We start from the raw sequence: 21,628 nt of genomic DNA, 5'->3' as shown, positions 1-21,628 counted from the left end.
ACTTTACCTCCCTGCAGAAACCATGGCAGCGTGTCTCAGGGGCATCTGCGTTTGCACTGAAGAATAAACCAGAACTTACTTTAGCATTGCTGGCCTCTAGAGCCAGGCTATTGGAATTCTCATTTAGATCTGGGAAATTGCCCTCGTCTCCCAGCCTCCATTTTTACAGATTATTTTGAATTTTATACTTTTTTTTCTTGCGATGCCTCCAATGCTGGCAAGGTTTCTTTCGTTTCATGGCAACATTCCAAGATGATAAAAATAGTCTGTTTGAAAGATTTTCCCCACTACATTTGGGCAACTGACCCATGTGAGACAAGAAATAGGAGTGAGCCTGGACGTGCAGGGCAGGCTGGCTTCTCCCACGCAGGCCTGTGCTCTTACCGCATGGCTTCTTTGAATATCAAATAACTCAGTGAGCTCTGAGTAATTTCCTTTGTATTTGACTTATGAAAAATGAGTTTATTTAGCTTCAAAGGCCTCTGTGGGCCCAGCCAACATCATAGATATTTTTTAAAGGGTAAACTCAGAATCTCTTGGCAATCAGTTAGTCAGAATAACAAATATCAATTTACCTCAGGGTTAATTCTCTCCTTCTGATGCCATCAGGCACTCTGAGTACATCACAGAGAGCTTTTGCTGAGTTCTCCGCGAAATCCTTGCTGTCTGACTCAGAGTTACAGGAGCAATCTGTTGCTCAGAGACTCCACTGAATTAAATCTCAAAGATGGTGAAGATGACTTCAGCTGGTGTTTGCCGTCAGGAAAGAACTCCCGGCACCAGGCGCTGGCTCAGTCTGCAGCGGGTCACTGGAGAGCACCAGTGATGTTCACTGTTCTCTCCTGGCTTGCCTTCATTACATGGTATTGCTCAGATACTTGAAATAGACAATTATGCTGTCAGAGAGGACGACCAAGGGACCAAGAAAAGATCTCACACACCCTCCCTCCCAGTGCAGAGAACTGCAGATGAGGCAGCAGAAGTTGAGACTTGGGAAGAAGGGATGGCATCTTAGTTGCATACCTGATTGTCCTAGCAGAGTCTGACTGAGCTCTGACCGCCAGGCCTGCACTGTTGAATATGCAGACCATAATCTCTGTCAGAGCAGAACAGAAAGAGGGTTGGTGGAATGCCATGCTTGCTTAAAAATTTTAAAATAAATGACCTTTCTACTTATTAAATTAGTACATTTACTGTAGAAAATTCAAGAACCACAAAAACTAAGAACATTGGAACACACACACATACACTGAATGCAAGGCTTCATGCATGCCAGTCAAGTATTCTATTACTGAAATAGATTCCCATTATTAAATCAAGTTTTATTTTTTTCAAATCATCAAGTTAATTACTGTTAAACTTTCTTCCAGTTTATTCCTGTGCAAAGACAGCTACTGACCCCTTCCCAGGCAATATATCAGTTGGGACAAGAAACAGAAAGCACAGCCAGCTTGGATTTCAGATGCTTGTGCCACTGTGTGCAGCTTTTTAGTGGGTTCTGAGGACCCAAACTCAGGTCCTTGGGCTTGTGGCAAGCGTTTCACACACTGAGCAAACTCCCCACATTACCAGTTACGCAGGAGAACTCTGTCTAATGTGCATTTTGCTGACATTTGTTATAGGTATGATCAAACATTAATTGTGATCAAAGTTCTGAGAACTGACATTAGAGTTTATTGGTCAATACTCGAGCAGCTTCAGTTTGTGTACAGCAAGGTCAGCCATGCTGCTGTCTAGGCAGGGATGTGTGGTATGTGCAAGGAAGGGCCAAGTGATCATAGGAACAATAAGATGGATACAGTGAGCAGGGTTTCCTTTCCAGGTACAGCAGAGAATACTAAAGCTAGATTCAAATGAGTTAGTCTCTGAAGGGAGGTGGAGGGTGGATGCCTGGGGTAGTGGGGAATTAGCAGCAAGAGCATGGCTGAGGTTTGACTCTAAGACCCAGGGGAGTCCCCAGGCCATATATACCTCACTCCTTGCTGTGTTGTTTCTCAGCAGAGGAGGAATCAATCACACTGGAACCCTTTAGTAGGCTTAAACAGTATCTTAAGTAATTCTCTGTTGGGGACTGTGGACCCTCAGACCCAGAATTTTCTGTGACCCCCTTGCCTGCCGGAGTAAACAACTTGTTTTCCTATGGTTGCAGCTGCTCTGAGCAAGAGACCCTTGTGAGTTCCTGATGGTAGGGGAGTGGTTTCTGGTGTGCTTGCAGCTGAAAAATCCCGAGAGCTAGGGCGTGACCATTAGCCAAGGAGAGCCCTATATAAGCTGCCCTGGAACACAATAAAGGGGGCATTCTTGTTTCAAGGATGACCGTCTTTCTCTCTGTCTCTGTGTCTCTCTCTGTCTCTCTCTTTGTGTGTGTGTGTGTGTGTGTGTGTGTGTGTGTGTGTGTGTGTTTCAATCTCCAGCCCCTTACCTGATTTGTGAACCATCCTGTGGTAGACAGGTGGTAACATCATCTTAGTCAGGAGCCAGGTGGAACCGAGATGCAGAGCTTCTGATGTTGCCAAATCCAGTTTCTCCCATAACTATATACCTGCTTCTAATAAAATGGATGGGCACGCTTACAATGCAGCAACAACAGCTGTGATTACCCACACAGTCTCAAGCAGCCACTGTTCCAGTATAGGTGGTGGAAGAACTCACAAAGCCCTGCTTCCAACCAAGGGGTTCTTGGCAACTGATAGCCGCTGGGGCAGGAAGAACCATTTCTTTTTGGAGGTGCAGCCACTGGTAGATGGCACACGCTTCATTCAGTGGACGGCCCACAGCAGTGCACATACGGGCAACACTAAACAGATGTAGTGAGTTATTTGTGTTTTAGAGGAGAGGACATGAAGTTGGGAGATAGGCATGTTGGGGAAGACCCAGGGGAACCAGAGAGGTGAATGGGGAGTGGATATGGTCATATTTCATTGTACAAATGTATTTGCGAAGAATTAGAGAAATTAAAATGAAAATGTGACAGTGCGTAGAGAAACAGCGAGCAGGACTCGGGCTCCTACCCAGCTGGGGCTCTTCCTGCTGTGCCTTCCCTGACTTTATTCCACCGTTTCTTCATGGGTGTTTGGACTTTTAATTCCTCAGGTAGGAAAACTGAAAAGAATTCTAAGCACGGGTTCAAGGGAAGAGACGTTGAGCAACGCAATTGACCCTTACGTCTCGGTCACATTGGGGGGTTTGTGACTGTGCTTTAACCGACCCGTGAGTGAATTATCTCACTTTTAAATTAGGAACCTGACCTGGATGAAGAAGGAAATATGGAGCCAGCTCCAGGAGAAAAGATACTCCGGGACAACAAAGAGCAAAGGGACCAGCGGTCTCGACTGAGAGCCATTGATGGGAAGCTGAGAGAGATCAATGAACAGGTGTGCGCTTTCTCACTTGGCCTGATCGTAGTCCTTCATTGTACGGAGAAGCTGCTCAGTTAGAGTGTTTTTATTTGTTGAATTGGGCATGAGACCTTGCCAGTCTAAATCAAAGCAAAAAATATGATTCATAGGATTTAAGATGATAATATTATTTAGTAATTTACACACGTATTACCTGTAAAGTACTATCTGAACTCAGAATCATAGTGCACAATGATCTGTCTGATAGGAACACACATGTGGAAAATATTCTTATGTATTAGCCTTAATGCTTAAATATTCCCACCTTTGGTTTACAATTAATACAGTTTTAGTTTTAATACAGGGTTAGTAATTTTAAGTCTACTACATATTTTCTTGCTTTTAATTTAAAGCTATATTATTACTGATGACAGATTATATATATATATATATATATATATATATATATATATATATATATATATATATATATTTTATCTAGAGTCTCACTATGTAGCCCAGGCTGGGCTTGGACTTGGTTTTAAGGTGGGAAGGAGTCTTTTGGTTAACAGTTTGCGGTACAGTACATCACGCCAGGGAAAGTGTGGTGGAGAGAGTGACTTTAGCCACTGACTGTGGCAGCAGGAGCCTGAGGCAGCTGGTCACAATGTGTCTGAAGTCAGGAAGCAGGGAGAACAGAGGAACAGTCTCCGATGGATGCTTCTGAGAACTGCTTATTCTGCCTTATTTTCTTATTCTTGACCCCATGATGGAGTATCCTTTCCAGATACTGCTGTCTAAGCTCAGGATCCGAGTTTGAATCCTGAAAGTTATGGTGGAAGAGAGAACCAACTCTTGAAAGTTTTCTTCTGACCTCCATACATGTGCTGTGGCACCCACCTGCCCTCACACACATACACACATACCCACAAACATACCACATGCACGCACACACACATACCTCACATCGCATGCACACACACATATACATCACATGCACACATTATTATAATACAATAATTTAAAAATCCCTGATTTGGTGAAAGGTATCATATATGGCCACAGGATTGGTGAGTTGAAGATCAAACCCACAGCCAGTCTTAGGGAAGGAAAAGGAAGAGCTAAACACGATACAGGAGTCCTGACACCCACTCCCAGAGACACCTGGCTCCCGGGACTGGCTCGTGAGCAAAGGCAGATAAAGCTGCCTTGTTCTGTGCTCCGATGGTTGCCGATAGCTGTCGTGGTCAAGGTTAGCAGAGAGAGCGGGAGTCAATCATTCTGTAGATGGCCGCGGGCCTGTCGTTGCCAGTGAACTTAGCTGTTAGGAGTTGTGGGAAGAAGACACAGCACAGGGAGGTTGAACCCCACACATTTGTATTGAACTGAATATTCACACAGGACTCCAAGAAACAGCTACATAAAATGGCCTCCCTGGGCAAGCTCTTTATTACTTGCCATACAAATGACAGACAGTCTCTGGGGCGGGCACTCTAGTGGTTTCCTCCCTCAGAAGTGGATTTCTGTTGTTTTGGGCGTTCTTGTTCCATCCAGCCTTCTAACCTCCCCCCCGCCACACACAGACTTTATAACTTCCCAGACTATAGTCCTGTTTTGCAAGCGTCAGTTGTGGACACCATAGTTATGATCCAAATTGCTCAACTTTGTGATGTTAGTATGTTGTGAGAATTTTTTCAGGAGGAGAGTGAGCAATCCCCTCCCCCCAATTCCTTAGGTCCTAAAGCTCAACTCCACCAAAGTTCACCGTGGGGACCAATGAGTTCACTAGGCTTACTTCCAGATCCTGAGTGGAGGGTTATGGGCAGGAGTATGGGTGAGCTTAAAGCAGCTCCAGTAGAAGAGCTATGCTCACATGGACGGAGGCTTCCCATGCTGCATGGATGGAGTCCTTCCCCAGCCTTCCTCAGCCTAGATATGTTAGCTCATTCCCAGGCCCCAAGGTTACATGAGATTAGGGCAGAATCTGACCGGGAAGAGTGGATCCTCCAGCGAGGGTCCAGTGACCCACTTCATCCCCTCCTCCTTTGAGGGAATGCCTAGTTGGCAAGCTCAGCTGTGATCTTTTGCGAGCAGACACATCAGTCTCAGGAAGACGGCAGTTATTCTGCTCTGACGATACGACTGTGTATTTGAGTGAGCTTGTTTCTAGACTGAGGATGGGAGCACAGACGGTGAAATGGAAGCTGGAGGGGGGTAATCATGCAGAGGACCCGTGAAATCATCATCCTGGCCAAGGACAGATGAAAGGTGGAAATGCTGAGAGCGAGGAAGGTCACTGCTTACACTAGCAATCAGGGGAGGAGAAAGGACAGGATTGGGTCTCTGAGGGCCAGAAGAGTGCGCTGGTGAGCAGCAGCCCACGGGAAGCCCATCAGCAGGGATTGGCGGTCTCTCTGACAGCCTTCCAAAAAATAGAGACAGTGGGCATTGAGTGGAAACAGGGTGAGGAGAGCTTGGATAATTGCAATGAAGGGCCAGAGGGCGAGGGAGTTGATGGTACTTCAGATTTCATAACCAGAGGAAAAATGAATGCAGTATTGTGTCCCAGATATCAGCTTGGGATCCCGTTGCCCTTCTTTGTTCCAGCTTCAGAATGTATTCCGTGTAACCCACACAGTGCCATGCAACTGCCAGATGTGCGAGGTAGATCTCTACTTCTTGAAGAGAAGATGTCTAGATTCACAAGGAGGAAGATGTCACCACATGAATCAATGATTGCTGTGATTCCATTTGTGTTGAGAATTCATGTGGAAATCCTGGACCCGTTTAGTGTCACATGCTAGCCGCGATAGCTTTAGTAAGGATAGGGATGATGGAAAGGCGAAGAAAGGAAATACACGTTTTCTGGCATGCTAGAGGGAAGAGCATATTGGGACGAAGGTGAATTTTATATTATGTTTTGCATTTTTCTCTATCTTCCCAACTTTAAAAGATGCACAGGTGTTATGTTTGTAAGAAGCGTTAATGTTTATGAATGCGAGAATTTATTGCTGTTTGTCTCTTGCCTGATCTTTAAGCATTTAGAGACAGAGTCACTACAACAAATGGGACTTAGTCTTACTGGTGACTCAGATTCGCATCCACACACCTGTTAGGCCAGCGGAAATATCAGCGATGTGGCCTGATTGTGTGTGAGTGGGGTGAGTTGGGACACAGTCATACTTGAACATACAGCTAGCTTTCCAAACTGTTTTTTCCTCAGGAGACAATTGACTAATAAATATTACAGTGACTATAACATTATTTATATTTGTCCATGTAATCTTACTTTTATAAATATTTCCAAAGAAATAATATCCAAGGAAAACCAAGCCAAGTAGAACAGGAGGCACCGTAAATGGTCTCATATTAATGAATGCTCACACAATTTACACATGGTGAGCCCAGCTGAGGCTATGGCAGGACAAAGATAATGAATACCTGGACCTCAGGAATATGGGACCTTTACGTGGAAATGTCTGGTAGAAAACATAAAAGTCAAAGTTGAAGGTAGATCTCACCAACTGTATGTAATGTATATTATGCACATTAGTGTGTAATGTGTGAATTACATATCACATATGCAATGTGAATATGTAATATGTGACTAGGAATAGCTTTCCTGCTTCCCACTGACTCCCCTTTTCTTCTAAAGGAAGAGGAGTCATAACTGAGGACATCCTAGAAGTTCAGTGTCTCATTTAGAGATATTTTAATTCATTGATGTAATGATGGACTTCTTGATAATTTAAGAAGTAGCAATTTGTGTTTTATCTACACTGAGTGTTCCATTCTGATATTAAGATTTTTTTTTAAGACAAGAAGATCTTTATGTTCTAGGCTGAGGTAAAAATGTCTTTCAGGAAGCAGCGTGGTAATTCCACAGTTAACCACTTTCAATTATGAGATTTGGGATTTTCAAAAGAATCAGCAGTCTGCCTTTACCTCGGCGAGCCCATGAATGATAAAATGGACAGCGGTTTGTCAGCATTGGGAAACTCTTCACGGTTCTAATTGTTCTAAAGTATCCACCACACTTGTCAGGTCTTTATTGTGTCTCCTTTGGGTTCTTTCAGTATTTTGATCTTTTGACATTGCTACTCTATCTTTGCACATTCCTTCCTGTTTCTGTTTCCTGGAAACCACAGGTTGACCTTGTTTGGTGAGTGGAGTTATAATTGCATCAGGGTGCTTAGCTCTCTAAGCCCTGTTGCTTAGCATCGGCCATAAGAATGTGGTTCGCAAAGGGCTATCAGTCCTTGTGTTCTTATGCTTGTTTTGGCTCGTGCTTATCATTTAGCCTGCTATAAGAATATACGGAGCCAAGCCCACAGACCAGGGGCTTTGTTTGCTCAGAGCACTGGAAATCAGCTGTAGAGGGCGGAAGCCTGACTATCACACAGGCAGTTCTGTAAGCTGGAAACCAAAGCACTGAACAGGTAAATGAGATTTCAAAAACTCACAATTAGTTAGCAGTAGACTTAGGCCAACCCTCAGTTTTTCTGGTACCTGAGTCTGTGAACTTCTCAATAAATACAACTATTAATTACTTCCATGTGGGTCAGCCATTCTGTGTGTGGGATTTGTGACAGCCTCATATAGACTGAACCAGTGTGTCTGGCTTTTTTATATTGTTCTGGGAATTCAGCTTAGGTCCTCATGCTTGCTCAGCAAATGCTTCACCGACTGAGCTCTCTCCTTGGTCCACATGCATGTAACTTTTATTAGAGTACTTCTGGCTGGTACCAGTCTCTTGGCGTGCCCAATTTATGAATTAAATGTATACATGTGTGTATAGGAGAGATGGGGCTTGGTGCTAACTGGGGTTTTAGGCATCCAGTGGAGCTCTTGGAACATGTCTTCTGGGGGAATGGATACTGCTTTTCTTCCCCTTTTCCTCCCTCCCTCCCTCCCTCCCTCCCTCCCTCCCTCCCTCCCTCCCTCCTTCCCTCCTTCTTTCCTTCCTTCCATTCTTGAGACAGGGTTTCTCTGTGGAATAGCCCTAGCTGTCCTGAAACTCACTTTGCAGCCCAGGCTGGCCTTGAACTCACAGAGATCTGCCTGCCTTTGCCTCCCAAGTTCTGGGATTAAAGGCGTGCGCCACCATGACTGACTACTGCTTTTCTCATGGTTTCCATCTAAAGCTACTTCTGTCCCGAAGAAAGGACTGACTAAGGCAGTGACACACAGTGACAGCTGCCGGGGTCTGCTTGAAACTTCCCTCAAGTATGAATCCAGACACTCTCTGCTTTATCGAGGAAGATTTGCTGACTAGCAGAGCTGATTTAATTCTGGCACAACTCCTTTGTGAAGACTAGTAGCTGACAGTTTGAGGGTGGGACTGACCAGTAGGCTGTGCTACGCAGGTCGCTGAGTTCAGTCTATCCTTTATGCTGGTACCACAGCTGTGGTGTTAGCCTCCAAACTTCTGGGTCTCAGTACTTGACTCTCCTCTTTCTGTTCTCTGTGTGGCCTTGTGTCTCCTGGACCCAGACTTTCCTAGATATACTCTTGATGTGGTAGGTTCTGCCTTGTGTTTAGTTTAACCATTGACTCCCACATGGCAGGGGATTATGTGGAGGTTCATTTCCTGACATACTGGACCTAGAGATGATTTGTGTGTATTAAATTCTTGTTCCTAGTATCTTTTGTTTACATGACACGATTGGTCTCCAGTTCTGTATTTTTTATACTATTATTTTCAGAGAAGACTTGGTGGCACATGAAAAATATCATCCTTAAAATTCTACCTTAAAAATTTTATTTAAAAAGTTTTTCAGGATTGGCAAGATGGCCCAGTGAGTCAGGGTGTCTGCTGGTAGGCCTGGTGATCTGAGTTCAGTTCTCGGGATACACATGGAGGAAGAGAACCTACTTCTGCAGGTTGTCCTCTGACCTGCACCTGTGGGCCATGGCACCTGAGCACCCACCCCCACACACAAGCACACAACCAATAAATAAAAGTAAAAAAAAAGTTTGATTTTGATTTTTGATCAACTTTATGTATTGACCTAAATGTTGTTTGCTTTGGCTTCAAAAATAAAACAACTTAAAAAGACACATTAATAATAAGAGATGTGCGTGTGTAGGGCAGACATTCGGTAGAAGACACATTAATAATAAGAGATGTGTGTGTGTAGGGCAGACATTCGGTAGAAGACACATTAATAATAAGAGATGTGTGTGTGTGTAGGGCAGACATTCGGTAGAAGACACATTAATAATAAGAGATGTGTGTGTGTAGGGCAGACATTCAGTAGAAGCGCGAATGTCGGTGTCACTTAGCCTGGGTGTTCACTAAGTAGAGTGTGAGCTGGGATAGACGAAGCTCCTGAGGAGGGAAGGGGTGCAAAGGTCAGATTTTCATGGGTATGGCAGAAGGTTTGAAGAAGGACTAACCTGAAAATAATGAATCAGATAAGGTTTCACATTTAGAGACAAACATGGCCGTGCAGTCAGATTTTGTGCCAACCTCCGAGTAAGAAAGTTCTGATTTTACTTGCATGACAGACTAGATGTCTGGAGAAACTCAAAGACCCAAACAAGCTGCATAAGATATAATTTTAAGATGGACTCTTTTTTTATTGAGATATAACCATTCATTTTTATGGGGTAGAGTTTGACAATTTGATACATTGCTTCATCAAGTCATGGTCACAAACACTCTCAGCCTCTTGAATGTCAATAATGTCTACATAGTGGGGACTTTGGTCTCTTTTAATTATTTGAAAAAAATCATAAGTTATCATGACCGATAATTATCCTATATGCTATAGGAAATCACAGTGAATTTCTCCTGTCTGTGCTTTGATTCCCCTTTACCTAACTTCCTTCTGTCCCCTTCCCTCCGCACCCTTCCCTGTCTCTAGTGACCACCATTTCACCTCATTTCTCAGATCAACATTTTAGTTTCCATGAATGAGTGAGAACTGTATTTTTCTTTCTGTGTCTGGCTTGTTTCCCTTAACACCATGGCCTCCAGTTCCATCTGCAGCAGCACGAACGGCAGGACTTCATTTATTTTTCTAAGACTGAATAACATTCCGCTGTGCACACACAGCGTATTTTCCTGGCCCGTTTATTCCTTGGGGGACAGCTTGGCGGAGTCTGGACTTGGCTATCGTGAGTGGGGCAGCAGGGTGGTGTGGAAGGCAGCAGGCCTCTCTTTGGTACAGTGACTTCATTGCTTTGGGGCATGTACTTGTTGGTGGGACATCTGGATCATATGGTGGCTGTATATTTAAAGTTGTTTCTGTGCTGTTTTCTATAATTTTACTAGTTTTTCTTTAATCAGTAATGAATAAAAGAGTTCCTTTGTCTGCACGAACCTTCAGTATTTACAGAGGTTTTGATAATAGCCATTCTTACTGGGACGAGTGATATATGATTTTGGTAGACATTTACCTGGTGGCTAGTGATGGGGAGAGCATGTTCTCAAGCACTTCCTGGCCATTTGGATGTCTTCTTTTGATAAAGGTCCATTCAGACATTAACCGTAGCCTTGAGCACTCTGGCCAGAAAGTCCTCGGTGGATGGACTCTTGCACCTGTTCTCCCCCATTCCGAAGCTGTGTCCTAACTGCCCTGTGTTCTCCCCCATTCTGAAGCTGTGTCCTAACTGCCCTGTGTTCTCCCCCATTCCGAAGCTGTGTCCTCACTGCCCTGTGTTCTCCCCCATTCTGAAGCTGTGTCCTAACTGCCCTGTGTGCTCCCCCATTCCGAAGCTGTGTCCTAACTGCTCTGTGCTCCCCCATTCTGAAGCTGTGTCCTAACTGCCCTGTGTTCTCCCCCATTCTGAAGCTGTGTCTTCACTGCCCTGTGTTACCTTTCTTGTACAGAACTTATTTGGTAAAACCCCATTTTTACTTTTGCTGACTGCTTTAAGGGGACTGTTTCCCAAATTCTTTGCCTATAAAAATGCCTTAAAGTCTTTCTCCTGCGTTTTCTTGTGGTGATTTCAGAGTTTAACAGTCAGGTCTTTGGTAAATTTTGAGTTGGTGTTTTCTGTATGGTGAGAGACAGTCGATCCAATGTCGCTGTTTTGCATGTGTATGTTCAGTCTTACCCGTTGCATTCACTAAAAAGACCCCTCTCCAGAGTTTGCTCTTGATACAGGGTAAAGAAAAACCACCTGGCTAAAGGTATGAGGATTAGTTTTGGGGTTTGTATTCTGTTCCATTGACTTGTGTGTTGATTTCTTTGCCAGTAGCGTGTTGTTTTAGTTGTAGCTTTGCAGTATGTTTGATGCTCAGCATTCTGATGCTTTCAGCATTTGGCAGGGTGGGAGTGGGGTTGCCTTGGCTGTTCCTAGCCTTTATAGTTTCACGTGAATTTTAGGGGTTTTCTTATTTCTGTGTAGGATACTATTGATGTTTTGATGGGAAGTTGATTGAATTTCAGATGCTTTTGGGCAGCACAGCCATGTTAACGATACTAGTACTTCTGAGCCGCAAATGTGGGGCATATTTTTATTTTTTTGTCTTGTATAATTTCTTTCATCAGAATTTTGTATTGTAATTGTACAAACTCTGACTTTCATGGTTAAATTTACTTCTAAATATTGCTTTTGCAGATGTTATAAATGGGGTTACATTCTTGACTTCTTTTTTCAACGAGTTCAATCTTAGTGCCTGAAAGCACTGCTGTTTGAATGGTAGTGTTTGCACCCTTCAAACATACCAAATTTCTCCATCAGTTCCAATGACTTTTCAGAAAGATTTGTCTATTTATTTATTTAGTGTGTGAGCATTTTGCCTGCATGTAATCTGTGCACTGTGTGTGTGCCTGGTGCCTGCAGAGGCCAGAGAGTATCATCAGATAGATTCCTCGGGGGTGAAGTTACAGACGATTGTAAGTTGACGTACGGGTGCTGGAAATCAAATCTGGGTCCTCTTGAGGAGCTGCCAGTGCTCTTAACAGCTGGCCAGCTCCCCAGTGCCATGTAGAACATGGCTTTAGCTGGCAGAAAAATAATAGAGTTTCTTGGAAGACAGAACTAGGAAGACAAGAGGAACTGAGATGGAGGTAAGTGACAGCTGGGACAGCCATTGTCCCTGTATGAGCCATTGGTTTCCAATGTGAGGTGTGAGCTTTAACAGGATGTGTATAGAGTTTCAGGAAGTGAAGCACAAGGCAGGGCGCAGGTCAACCAGAACTCCCATGCTGAGCAGTGCCCCACACAGTGAAAGGCCCGTGGAAGAATTAGGAAGAACCTGGGTCTGGAGAGGAAATTGGAGTGTGTGTGTATGTATGTATGTATGTATATGTGTGTTTGTGGCCCATATCTCTGCTTAGGTTGTGGGTGGACTAGGGTAAAATAAAAAATCTGAGAATTTCTAAGTAGAACATTTGGTTCTGAGTTTACATCCTCACTGCTCATAGTTCTAGGTCCTAGATGGGGGGCAGGGGAGGAGAGCGTCATTCCTGGCTGAAGAAAAGGGAAATGCCCTTGAAGAATGAAGTTTAAACCCAGGCATTAACTAATTCTCACGAGCAAAGCTGAAGGAGCATGAATCCACAATAAAGAACTACCTGCTTCCCTTTCCTGCCAAAGTCTAAGGGAATAACCAACTGTGAACAAGAGTTAACGGAAAGCCACTGTGGAGTCACCTCCACACAGAGCACAGAGTTTGGAATGCCCTATTTCAGAAGGTAACCCCACTCTGTTTAATGTGGTTAAAGAAGTCAAAGTGTCCAGACTGTGTCAAAAGAAGACATGAAATGATGTCCTGTAGTGCTTACACAAACACAAGAATAAAGAGGAGGACATGCTTGGGACTGGGCCTTGGTCTTTTACAGAGTCCTGGTCCCTCATCTGTCACCTGCCCATTTCTGTGGCTTTTCTAAAGCCTTGTGTTGTTATGGCAAGAACACTGTCGGTATTTTCAAACCCATCAGAGAAACATTGTTCTGGAGCTTTTCAGTGCTGGTAGATACCAGGTGTCTACATGATAGGTATGTATATTATTACAACTTAATCAGGATAATGATTTCACTGCTTAATATCTCAGTTTTCCATTTACTCATCCTTCCTTCCCCTCCCACGAGCTCTAGACAATTCTGATCTTTGCAATGGCTCATTTTGCCCCTTCCAGTATGGCACCCAGCAGGATTAATACAGTATGTAAACCTCCAGATGTGTTCCCATCAATTACCCCTGCCTATTGAAGGCGCTCCCTTGATCTTCCATGCATTATCACTGAGATGCGGTCCAATGCACCGTGTTCCTGGTTTACCTGCAGAAGTACATCTTGATTGTGTCCACATTTTGGCAGCTTTAAAGCCGCTGTAATCATTCCTGTGCAGGCTTCTGTGTCGATGTGTTTTCAGTTCGCTTGGCCGTGTATCTAGGAAAACACTGGGTAAATTTTATGGCAAGGTGCTGCTGTTTCAGTTTGCAGCTCCTGATGACAAGTGAGGTGGAGCCCCTATTTATATGCGTCTTTATCAAATGCGTATGTTCCTTGCTAAGTTGTCTGCTCAGATATCCTTGCCGTTTTCAGATTGGGATCTTCATTTGTTTATTGGTGACTTTTATTTATTTATTTATTTTTTATTTCAGATAGAAGTTCTTTATAAAATAAGAGTTTTAGAAATCTCTCTCCCCTTTGTCCTTTACTTTAAGTTCACAAAAACACTTCTCATTGCCTCCATGGATTAATTTTATTTTCTTTTTGCAAATAAAAAAATCTTGATGTAATTTAAAACAACATAAAACCCTAGAGTTTAAAGAATTGTTTTGGGTAATATATAATTGCTCTTTCCATAGGTCAAAAGTGGGGTATTGGCAACTATATGTAATTTGGCCCAATAGAAACCAGAACTCCTGTTTGTAGCTTTCCGCGTGAGCACCTGCTGCTCAAGAGATGATTCTGGGCAGATGTTGCACTCATTTTGGAATCACAGCAGATGCAGACTTCACAGCACAGCCTCAGCTTCCCAAGAGAACCCTGGTGTCAATTCCTTTGCTCACCTACCGTAGAAATGGCTCTTACCTTACGAATCCTTCCTGCCTAAAACTGCATGTAAAATGTGAATAGGCCTGGTCATGGTGCAAATATCCCGGCTCCTGTTTTTTGTTTAGAGCTTCTCTTCCCCTCTCTAGAAGCATAAGCATTTCTTTCTTTCTGAATTCTGCACTGAGTTCATGCAGGACCCCTTGGGCTGCAAAGGGCCCACTAAAGCTTTGGATAGCCTGGGACCAGCCTTTCTTCCCCAAGGCAAAGGGTAGCCCTTGAGGTATTTGTCAGGGCTTCAGAATGGAAGCATTGAACTGTTGCTCTTTCAGAGTCACAATTCATGACTAGTTTTATATTACTTTTACTTGTTCCACAATAGAAAAGGCTCAGAGTTAATTAGATGTAATCAGATTTCTGCATATTTACTAGGTATATTATAGTATATTATATATACTACATATTTCCTGAAAATGGAAGGTGAGGTATAGGCTCAAACTTTTGATTTTGGGGAAAGGATGGGGCTATTCACCAAGTGTGATCATGTGCAGGAGAAAAGAAAACAGCAAGAGACATGTGAAGAAAGTGCTTAACTCGGCCCAAACAGGCACTATCAGAATGGAGACTAATTGCCAGGGAGGCCGCAGGAGAGGCTCTGTGGAGCTGAGGCACACAGTAAACCTCGGAGGGTTTTATTTGGCTCTAATGAGGGCGGGAGTAAGTGGGACTGTACTGCTGGGGAGGGCCAGCTGTGGAGAACTTGGGCGGATCAGCAGCACTTGGGGGTGAATCATAGGAAGTCTGGACTTTCTGCCCCTGACCCAGAGATTCACGATGTTTTAGAAACCTGAGTTTTGCTGAAGCTAAACTGTGAATAGGCTTGTTTGGGCCCAAGTCACTGAGAACATTTTCCAAACTGAGAGCGCATTTTCGGCACCTGGGCGGCATGCTCACTCTCCACCTGCCTTGGCCTCCATACTCGTGAGATCCCAAAAAACACATTTTAGTGTCCTTTCAAGTAAAGACCTTTGGGTTAGTGCTCAGAAAGACGGCAACACCACCTGGGTTCAGTTTGAGTAGATCTGACATTACAGAGATGGCTGATGTGAGTTTAGAATCTTGCAAATCCCTTGGGAGGAAGCTGTGGTGCTTGGGGTGTGTGCTTGTGCTGGGGGATGGGAGTTAATAAAGGGAAGCAACGCTGTATAAGTACAAGGGAGCCATATTGAATAGCAGCCAATGAGTGGCCAGTGAAACTTCAGAACAGTTTGATAAGATCTGAGCTCAACTTTTAGCAGATTATTCTTGGCTGGTTGACTGTGTTTTTATTATCAACAAAGATACATGTGAAAGTTACTTGGAGGATTTTTTAAAACATAGTTGTTCAGTAGAATGAAAGAATTCACACACAGATACTACATTGTCAAAGCTTCCATTCTCCTTACTCTGTGTCCAACACTAATACTGCGGACTCTGCTGAATTCTTCTGTAATTTCTCTCTTGACACTTAGCTCCTCTCTCTCTTAAAGACTTGCAAGCATATTGGTAAAGATACACTTAGAGTAGACCTCTGTAACTTCCTACCCTAGTCTATTACTGTCCCCTCTTATTGTCAGAATTCGGAGGCAACAGCCACATTCCTAAGGAAAGCCCCTCACTATTCTTTGTAATGGAGGTGCCAGGAGAGAGAGGCAGTTCTGTATAATAAGACGAAAGTAGAAGTTTTCTATAAGAAAAGGACTTGGCTGTCCTGTGTCTCTGTCCTTTCCCTTTCTTCGTGGTTGGCACTTGAGGAGAGTGCCTGAGCCCTTTGGAGGCATCTGAAACTGCAAAGACAGTGCAGAGTGTGGTGAAGGCTGGGACAGGGAGGTGTCATGACACCACTGCGTCACCGTCTCTCTTTACCTTGAGCTGATTTCTTCAAATAGAAAACAAAAACAACCAACCGTTCAGAAAAACCCTTTGGTTTGCTGGATTTCTTTTCTGGAAACCATGATAATTAATCTACAGTTCACCTCTGGGCAGATGTAAGATGGTGAACATTTCCTGCTGGGGACAGAGGGAGTTCCAGAGTTTCACAAGGGACAGGCAAGGCACCTTAGCGGGTTTACTCTGTGATAACTGAGTTTGAATCTCAAATGGAAGGTTACACATGCCGTCATCAGTAGCAGGCAGGAACTCCTCCCCATCACGCAAGCATGTGTGGTATAAAAGACCATGGAGTGTGGACACTGTCAACTGAACACAGTCGAGCCGGAACTTCAGGCTAGCGCAGAGTCTCTTGGTGGAGAATAAGTAACTGATGACCGTTTCGTAGACCCCTGAAGATGGCACTGATGAAGACTTGTTGTCTAGGGGCTATAGTGAGCATGTAGAGTGTGAGGGACACTCTTAAGAACCCTGACATAGTAATGTCCTGGACCACTACTGTCCCCTACAAACGTAACAAAAACTGCATCTTTGGAAATCTCCCCAATAGTTAAGAAGGCAGAAAGAAAATAGAGAAATGATATTTAGCCCAACACACTCCAACTATGTTAATGTGTTGTGTCTACTTCACATGTCTCTGAATTGTAGCCTGTGAGCCACAGAACACATCATGGCCAGCCCGGTTCAAGGGCACAGCCTCACAGAGATAATGACTGTCGTGGCTCCAGAGAACAAAATGACAGGTAGTGCTCATGCAGGCTGAGTTATCCTTTTCCAAAGCATTTTCATCTAATTTTACTTTTCTGATGCTGTAGAAGAAATTTCTAGAAGGCTCTAACACTAGGGAACAGTTCTGTGGCAGTGTTTATGCTCTCAGAGTGAGTCTGAGCTTGGCTGTTAGATTAGATCTTTAATACTGGTGGGTAAGGGTGAAAACGGAAATCTCATGGTCACTGAAACCTCATGTGTGGTCTCGGAAAAGAAAGACTACTCTTAATTTTCTCTTAATTTTCCCTTTCCGGTATATGGAGAGGTAGGCAGAGGAGGCCTGTTTGGAGTCAAGTCACTCACAGCACGGTGTCTGACTGACAGGATGGGGATCTGTCAATTTGTTTTTCTTTTCTTTCTTTATTTTTACCATTGTGCCCTTTATGCTGGGAGAGGTGAGAAAAGATGATCCGGGGTGCAGTGCAGGCTGGGCGCCTTCATAGAAGAACTGCTGGGCTCCCTCTCAGCTGGAGCTGTTTTTGCCTCCCAAGGCCTGAGTGTCTCAACAGCATTTCTTTGGGTGCTGTCTGCTAATGTGACCGTTATTTATCCCAGATCACGGGATGCATCAGGTATTCCAGGAAGGTGTCAGCACTTAATCAATCAGCATCAGCTTCATGAGATGGTGTTTAGGCTCCATCGCCACTAAAATGCTTCCCACAGAAGCACTATACATGTGGGAGGGTTTCTGGGTATGTGGAGGCTTTACACTGTTCTCTCCCTGCCTGCCCTGTCCTTGCTCTTGGGCTTCCCTTCCCTTCCTCATCCTTCCCTGGTCTCCTCTCCCTCCATCCCTCTTTCATACCCTTCTGCTGCTGCTTCTTTCTCTTTGTAACTAGATGCACTTTGTAATTGAAAAACAAATTCCTTTGTGCCTAACTTGAAACAACAGAGAACCATTTCAGGAAATAAAGAAGGCAAATTTATTGAGAGAGTTCTTTCTAGTTGTAAAGTACTTATGCAAATATGGTCAGCATTCAGATTTATCTACATAGTAAAAATGATGTCTTAGGGAACCCGGCAACTTAGAAAAATATGTGTCCCCCAAATTCATCCCCCACCATACAGACACAGACATCAACACAGAGACAGATGTACATAGTACAAATGGACACACACAGACACACACACAATACATACAGACACATACAAGCACACACACAGAAACACACAAATATACACACATATGTACCCTTTATTCTTTCCTTTTCTCTGTTCCTCTTTTACTTCTTTCTCTTCTTTCATTATCATTTTACAAAGCCTAGGTCATATCCTTGCATATATTTTAGAGTCTCACTGTTTTGTTTGATAATGCACAATGCAGGGCAGAGAGATCACGAGTGGTCAGGAGTAGGTCCTGTGCTTGCAGAGGACCCACATTGGGTTCTGGTCACTAATGTAGCATAGCTCATAACCATGTGTATCTCCAGCTCCAGGGGACCCAACACCTCTGGCCTTTGAGAGCATCTGCACTCATGTGCAATCCCCCATGCATACACACAATTAAAAATAATAAAAATAAAACATTTAAAAAATAGACAATGGATGATTTAATAGTATGCTATCATATGACTATTGAATGATTCCACTCTTGGTTCATGTCTTGTTATGTCAATGTTTTGTTGTTAGAAATCATGATAGCATGAGTGCATGTTTGTGCCATTATTTTCTTTGGATATATTATCATAACTATCGGTGCTGGAGATCAACCTCATATCTATCACCGAGTTACATCCCAGCCTTTAGTTTTTGACCCAGAGTCTCGCTATGTAGCTTAGACGTTTGAGATGTTGCTCTTTCTGCCTCAGCCTCCCAAGTGCTGGAATTACAACCTTTAGCTGGTAGGACGCATTTGTAAGTGGAATTGCCTGGAGTAGATGTGGGAAGGGTTTGGGTACCAAATTGGCTTCCAGAGAGCTTTTTTTCCCCAGAGAGCTTTTTAATCTGTAGTCTCACTAACAGAGTCTAGAGAGCTGGATCTGTGCCTGCAGTGGTAGCATCCTTTTTAATTTTGCCAATCTGATAATTTCAAGATGATGTCATGCCTTAATTTACATTTTTGGATTCTAGAGAAGTTGAATGTGCTTTCAAATATTTATTAGTAGTTTGTATCTTGGAGCATTTATTTATCAAGGTATTTTTCTTTTAAAAATCTGTCTTTCTATATGTAGAGCATATACTTGCTGTCATACGCGTTCCACATTTAGCTTTTTCCTAAATGTTAATTCTGACTGTTGCTCTCTGACATTAAATTGTTTGCGCCCTTCTTTTCCAATGGAGTCACTGATGAGAATCGTTTTTGGCTGTTGCAGCTTGTTTTTCATTTCTTGAAAGGATTCATCAAAAGTATTTATTTTCTTTTATGTATGAGCCCTGCACTATCTCTAGACTGTGTTTTGAGGAATGCCCCTCAAATCCCCAGCTAATTACATCACGAAAGTACTTGGCATTAGCTTTGAAGACCGCAGCTAATCTCTTCTTTGCTGCACTTCTTGGCATCTAAGGTTCAGATAAGCAATGACAAGTAGAAACAGAAAAAGCTATTTTTTATTGATTAGTCAGCTTTTAGTATTTAAATATAATTGAGAAGTAGCAGTTGCACCCTTTGTATTTTTGTTCATTTAGCTCTTACATTTTATAAAATTGTGTACAACCGACATGACCTAAACTCATCCTTCAGGGAATGTCCTCAGCGAGTTGCTCAAGCAAAGGTTAGTCATCAGTGCTCTTGATAGTCTATTGTGATGAGGCACCATGTGACAGGGCCACCCACTGTCATGAAGATAGCATGGTGATATTAACTTTAACTATAGATTATAATAAAATTAAGGTCCAACGAGATGGCTCATTGGGTAAGGCATTTGTTTTGTAAGTCTGATGACCTAAATTCAGTCCCAGGAGGCCACAGTGGAAGGAGAGAACTCACTCTCAAAAGTTGTCCTTTGACCTTCACACAGGTGCTGTGGCAAATGTATGCACGTGTGCATGCACATGCGCACAAACACACACACAGACCCCCCCCACAGAAACACAGACAACACACTCCACAACAAAAATAAAAATAAATAATTTTTAAAAGATAATAAAAGTAAATCTGTATCTCTAAGAATTTAAAATTAAGTAGGGAACACAAGACAAAAGATAAAACTAGTGGGTATATAAATAATCACGAGAGGCTTTGAAGGATGCATTGTGGAAGATGGTAGGCAAGAAAGAAAACATGGCAGGTAGAGGTTGAGACGTCATTCCAAGAGGAACGGAGGTCTACAGCCGAGGAGGAGCAGTTGGGCACCAGATGCCACAGGGTATGTCTGGGGCTTGGCAGCCATGGTAGGCCGCTGGCAGAGGGCATCGAGGCAGTGTTTAGCAGTGCTCCAGGGTCTCACCCCAGAGAGTCAGTGAGTTGTTTTGCCAATGACATGACTACCACATGAACCTCAGGAAAACAGGCTAAAACACGGGTATAGGGGAGGCGAGAGAAATAGTGCCCACAGAGAAGCAAGATGGCGATCTAAGGGACCCAAACTGTCCTCTTCTAGGACTCTGTCTGCTGGGAACACATAATACTGTTAGTGCATCCTACTATAAAATTGGGGCAAGTGGCTTGAAAAAGAGATATCTGTGAGTGATTGCGGATCTCTACCTCCCTCACTGTAAATATGTCTGCACCTTTTCACTGGGTGACTTTGTGTCTTTAAAAGTGAGTCCATGGCCGGGCGGTGGTGGCGCACGCCTTTAATCCCAGCACTTGGGAGGCAGAGGCAGGCAGATCTCTGTGAGTTCGAGGCCAGTCTGGTCTATAAGAGCTAGTTCCAGGACAGGCAGAGCCACAAAGAAACCCTGTCTCAAAAAACAGAACAAAAAACCAAACAAACATAAACCAACCAACCAAAAAAACCAACAACACCCCCCAAAAAAAACAAAAACCAACAAAAAAAGTGGGTCCATGCCTAATGAGAGCTTGGTACACTGCTGCGCTCAAACGCAGGACTTCATCGGCCACTGCAGACGGCATCTGGATCACTTTCTTTCCTAATGTTTGGTAGGCCTTAGTCATTCATTTAAAGTCTTTAGACAAACCTACAGTTCTTAAAGTTTGACATGTTGATTTCTGTATTCTTAACCACAGCAGGTTGAGGAATGCCCAATGATAAGCCACAGTAAATGGGATCTGCGGATTACGTGGAGATGGCTACTTGCTAAAATCCTTGAATCAGAGTGAAAAAAATATGCCATTTGTAAAGTATAACTATTTTCTTTCTTTTTTTTTTTAATATACGTCACGGTTCTCAGCGTTTGCATCCCTCTGCAATTTAAAATTTAATTGATGTGGCAAATAACAGTTGTGTATCTCACTGACACTTGATGTTCTGATGTATGTGTACACAGTAAGAGAATTAAATCCAGCTAATAAACACAGCCACCACCTCACTTTATTGTTTCCCTGCGCGTAGTGAGAACGTCTCAAATCTATTCCTTAGGTTTCCTGCAGCTGGGATACGATCTTCGTGCTAGCCTGGCAGCTAGGTGGCATAGCCATCATTACTTCTGTTACCTGCAGGCGACAATACCAAGACCCTGAGGGACAGCAGGGACTTGCCCATCCCCCACATTTCCTGCCTTCCAGGACAGCACTGTT

General features: G+C 43.4%; 1 protein-coding gene across 2 annotated transcripts in view; it reads left to right on the top strand.

Annotated features, from left to right (window-relative positions):
• The window catches only part of Fsip1 (fibrous sheath interacting protein 1), a 119,683-nt gene that overhangs the window by 29,846 nt on the left and 68,209 nt on the right, over positions 1-21,628 (top strand). For both annotated transcript variants that reach the window (XM_075963784.1, XM_075963785.1), the window contains exon 10: positions 3,240-3,374. In XM_075963784.1, coding sequence (XP_075819899.1) covers positions 3,240-3,374 — 135 coding nt within the window. The remainder of the gene's footprint in view (positions 1-3,239; positions 3,375-21,628) is intronic.

Source organism: Microtus pennsylvanicus, chromosome 2 (genome assembly GCF_037038515.1).
Source record: "Microtus pennsylvanicus isolate mMicPen1 chromosome 2, mMicPen1.hap1, whole genome shotgun sequence".
NCBI lineage: Eukaryota > Metazoa > Chordata > Mammalia > Rodentia > Cricetidae > Microtus > Microtus pennsylvanicus.
This window is presented reverse-complemented; position numbering and strand designations above follow the sequence as displayed.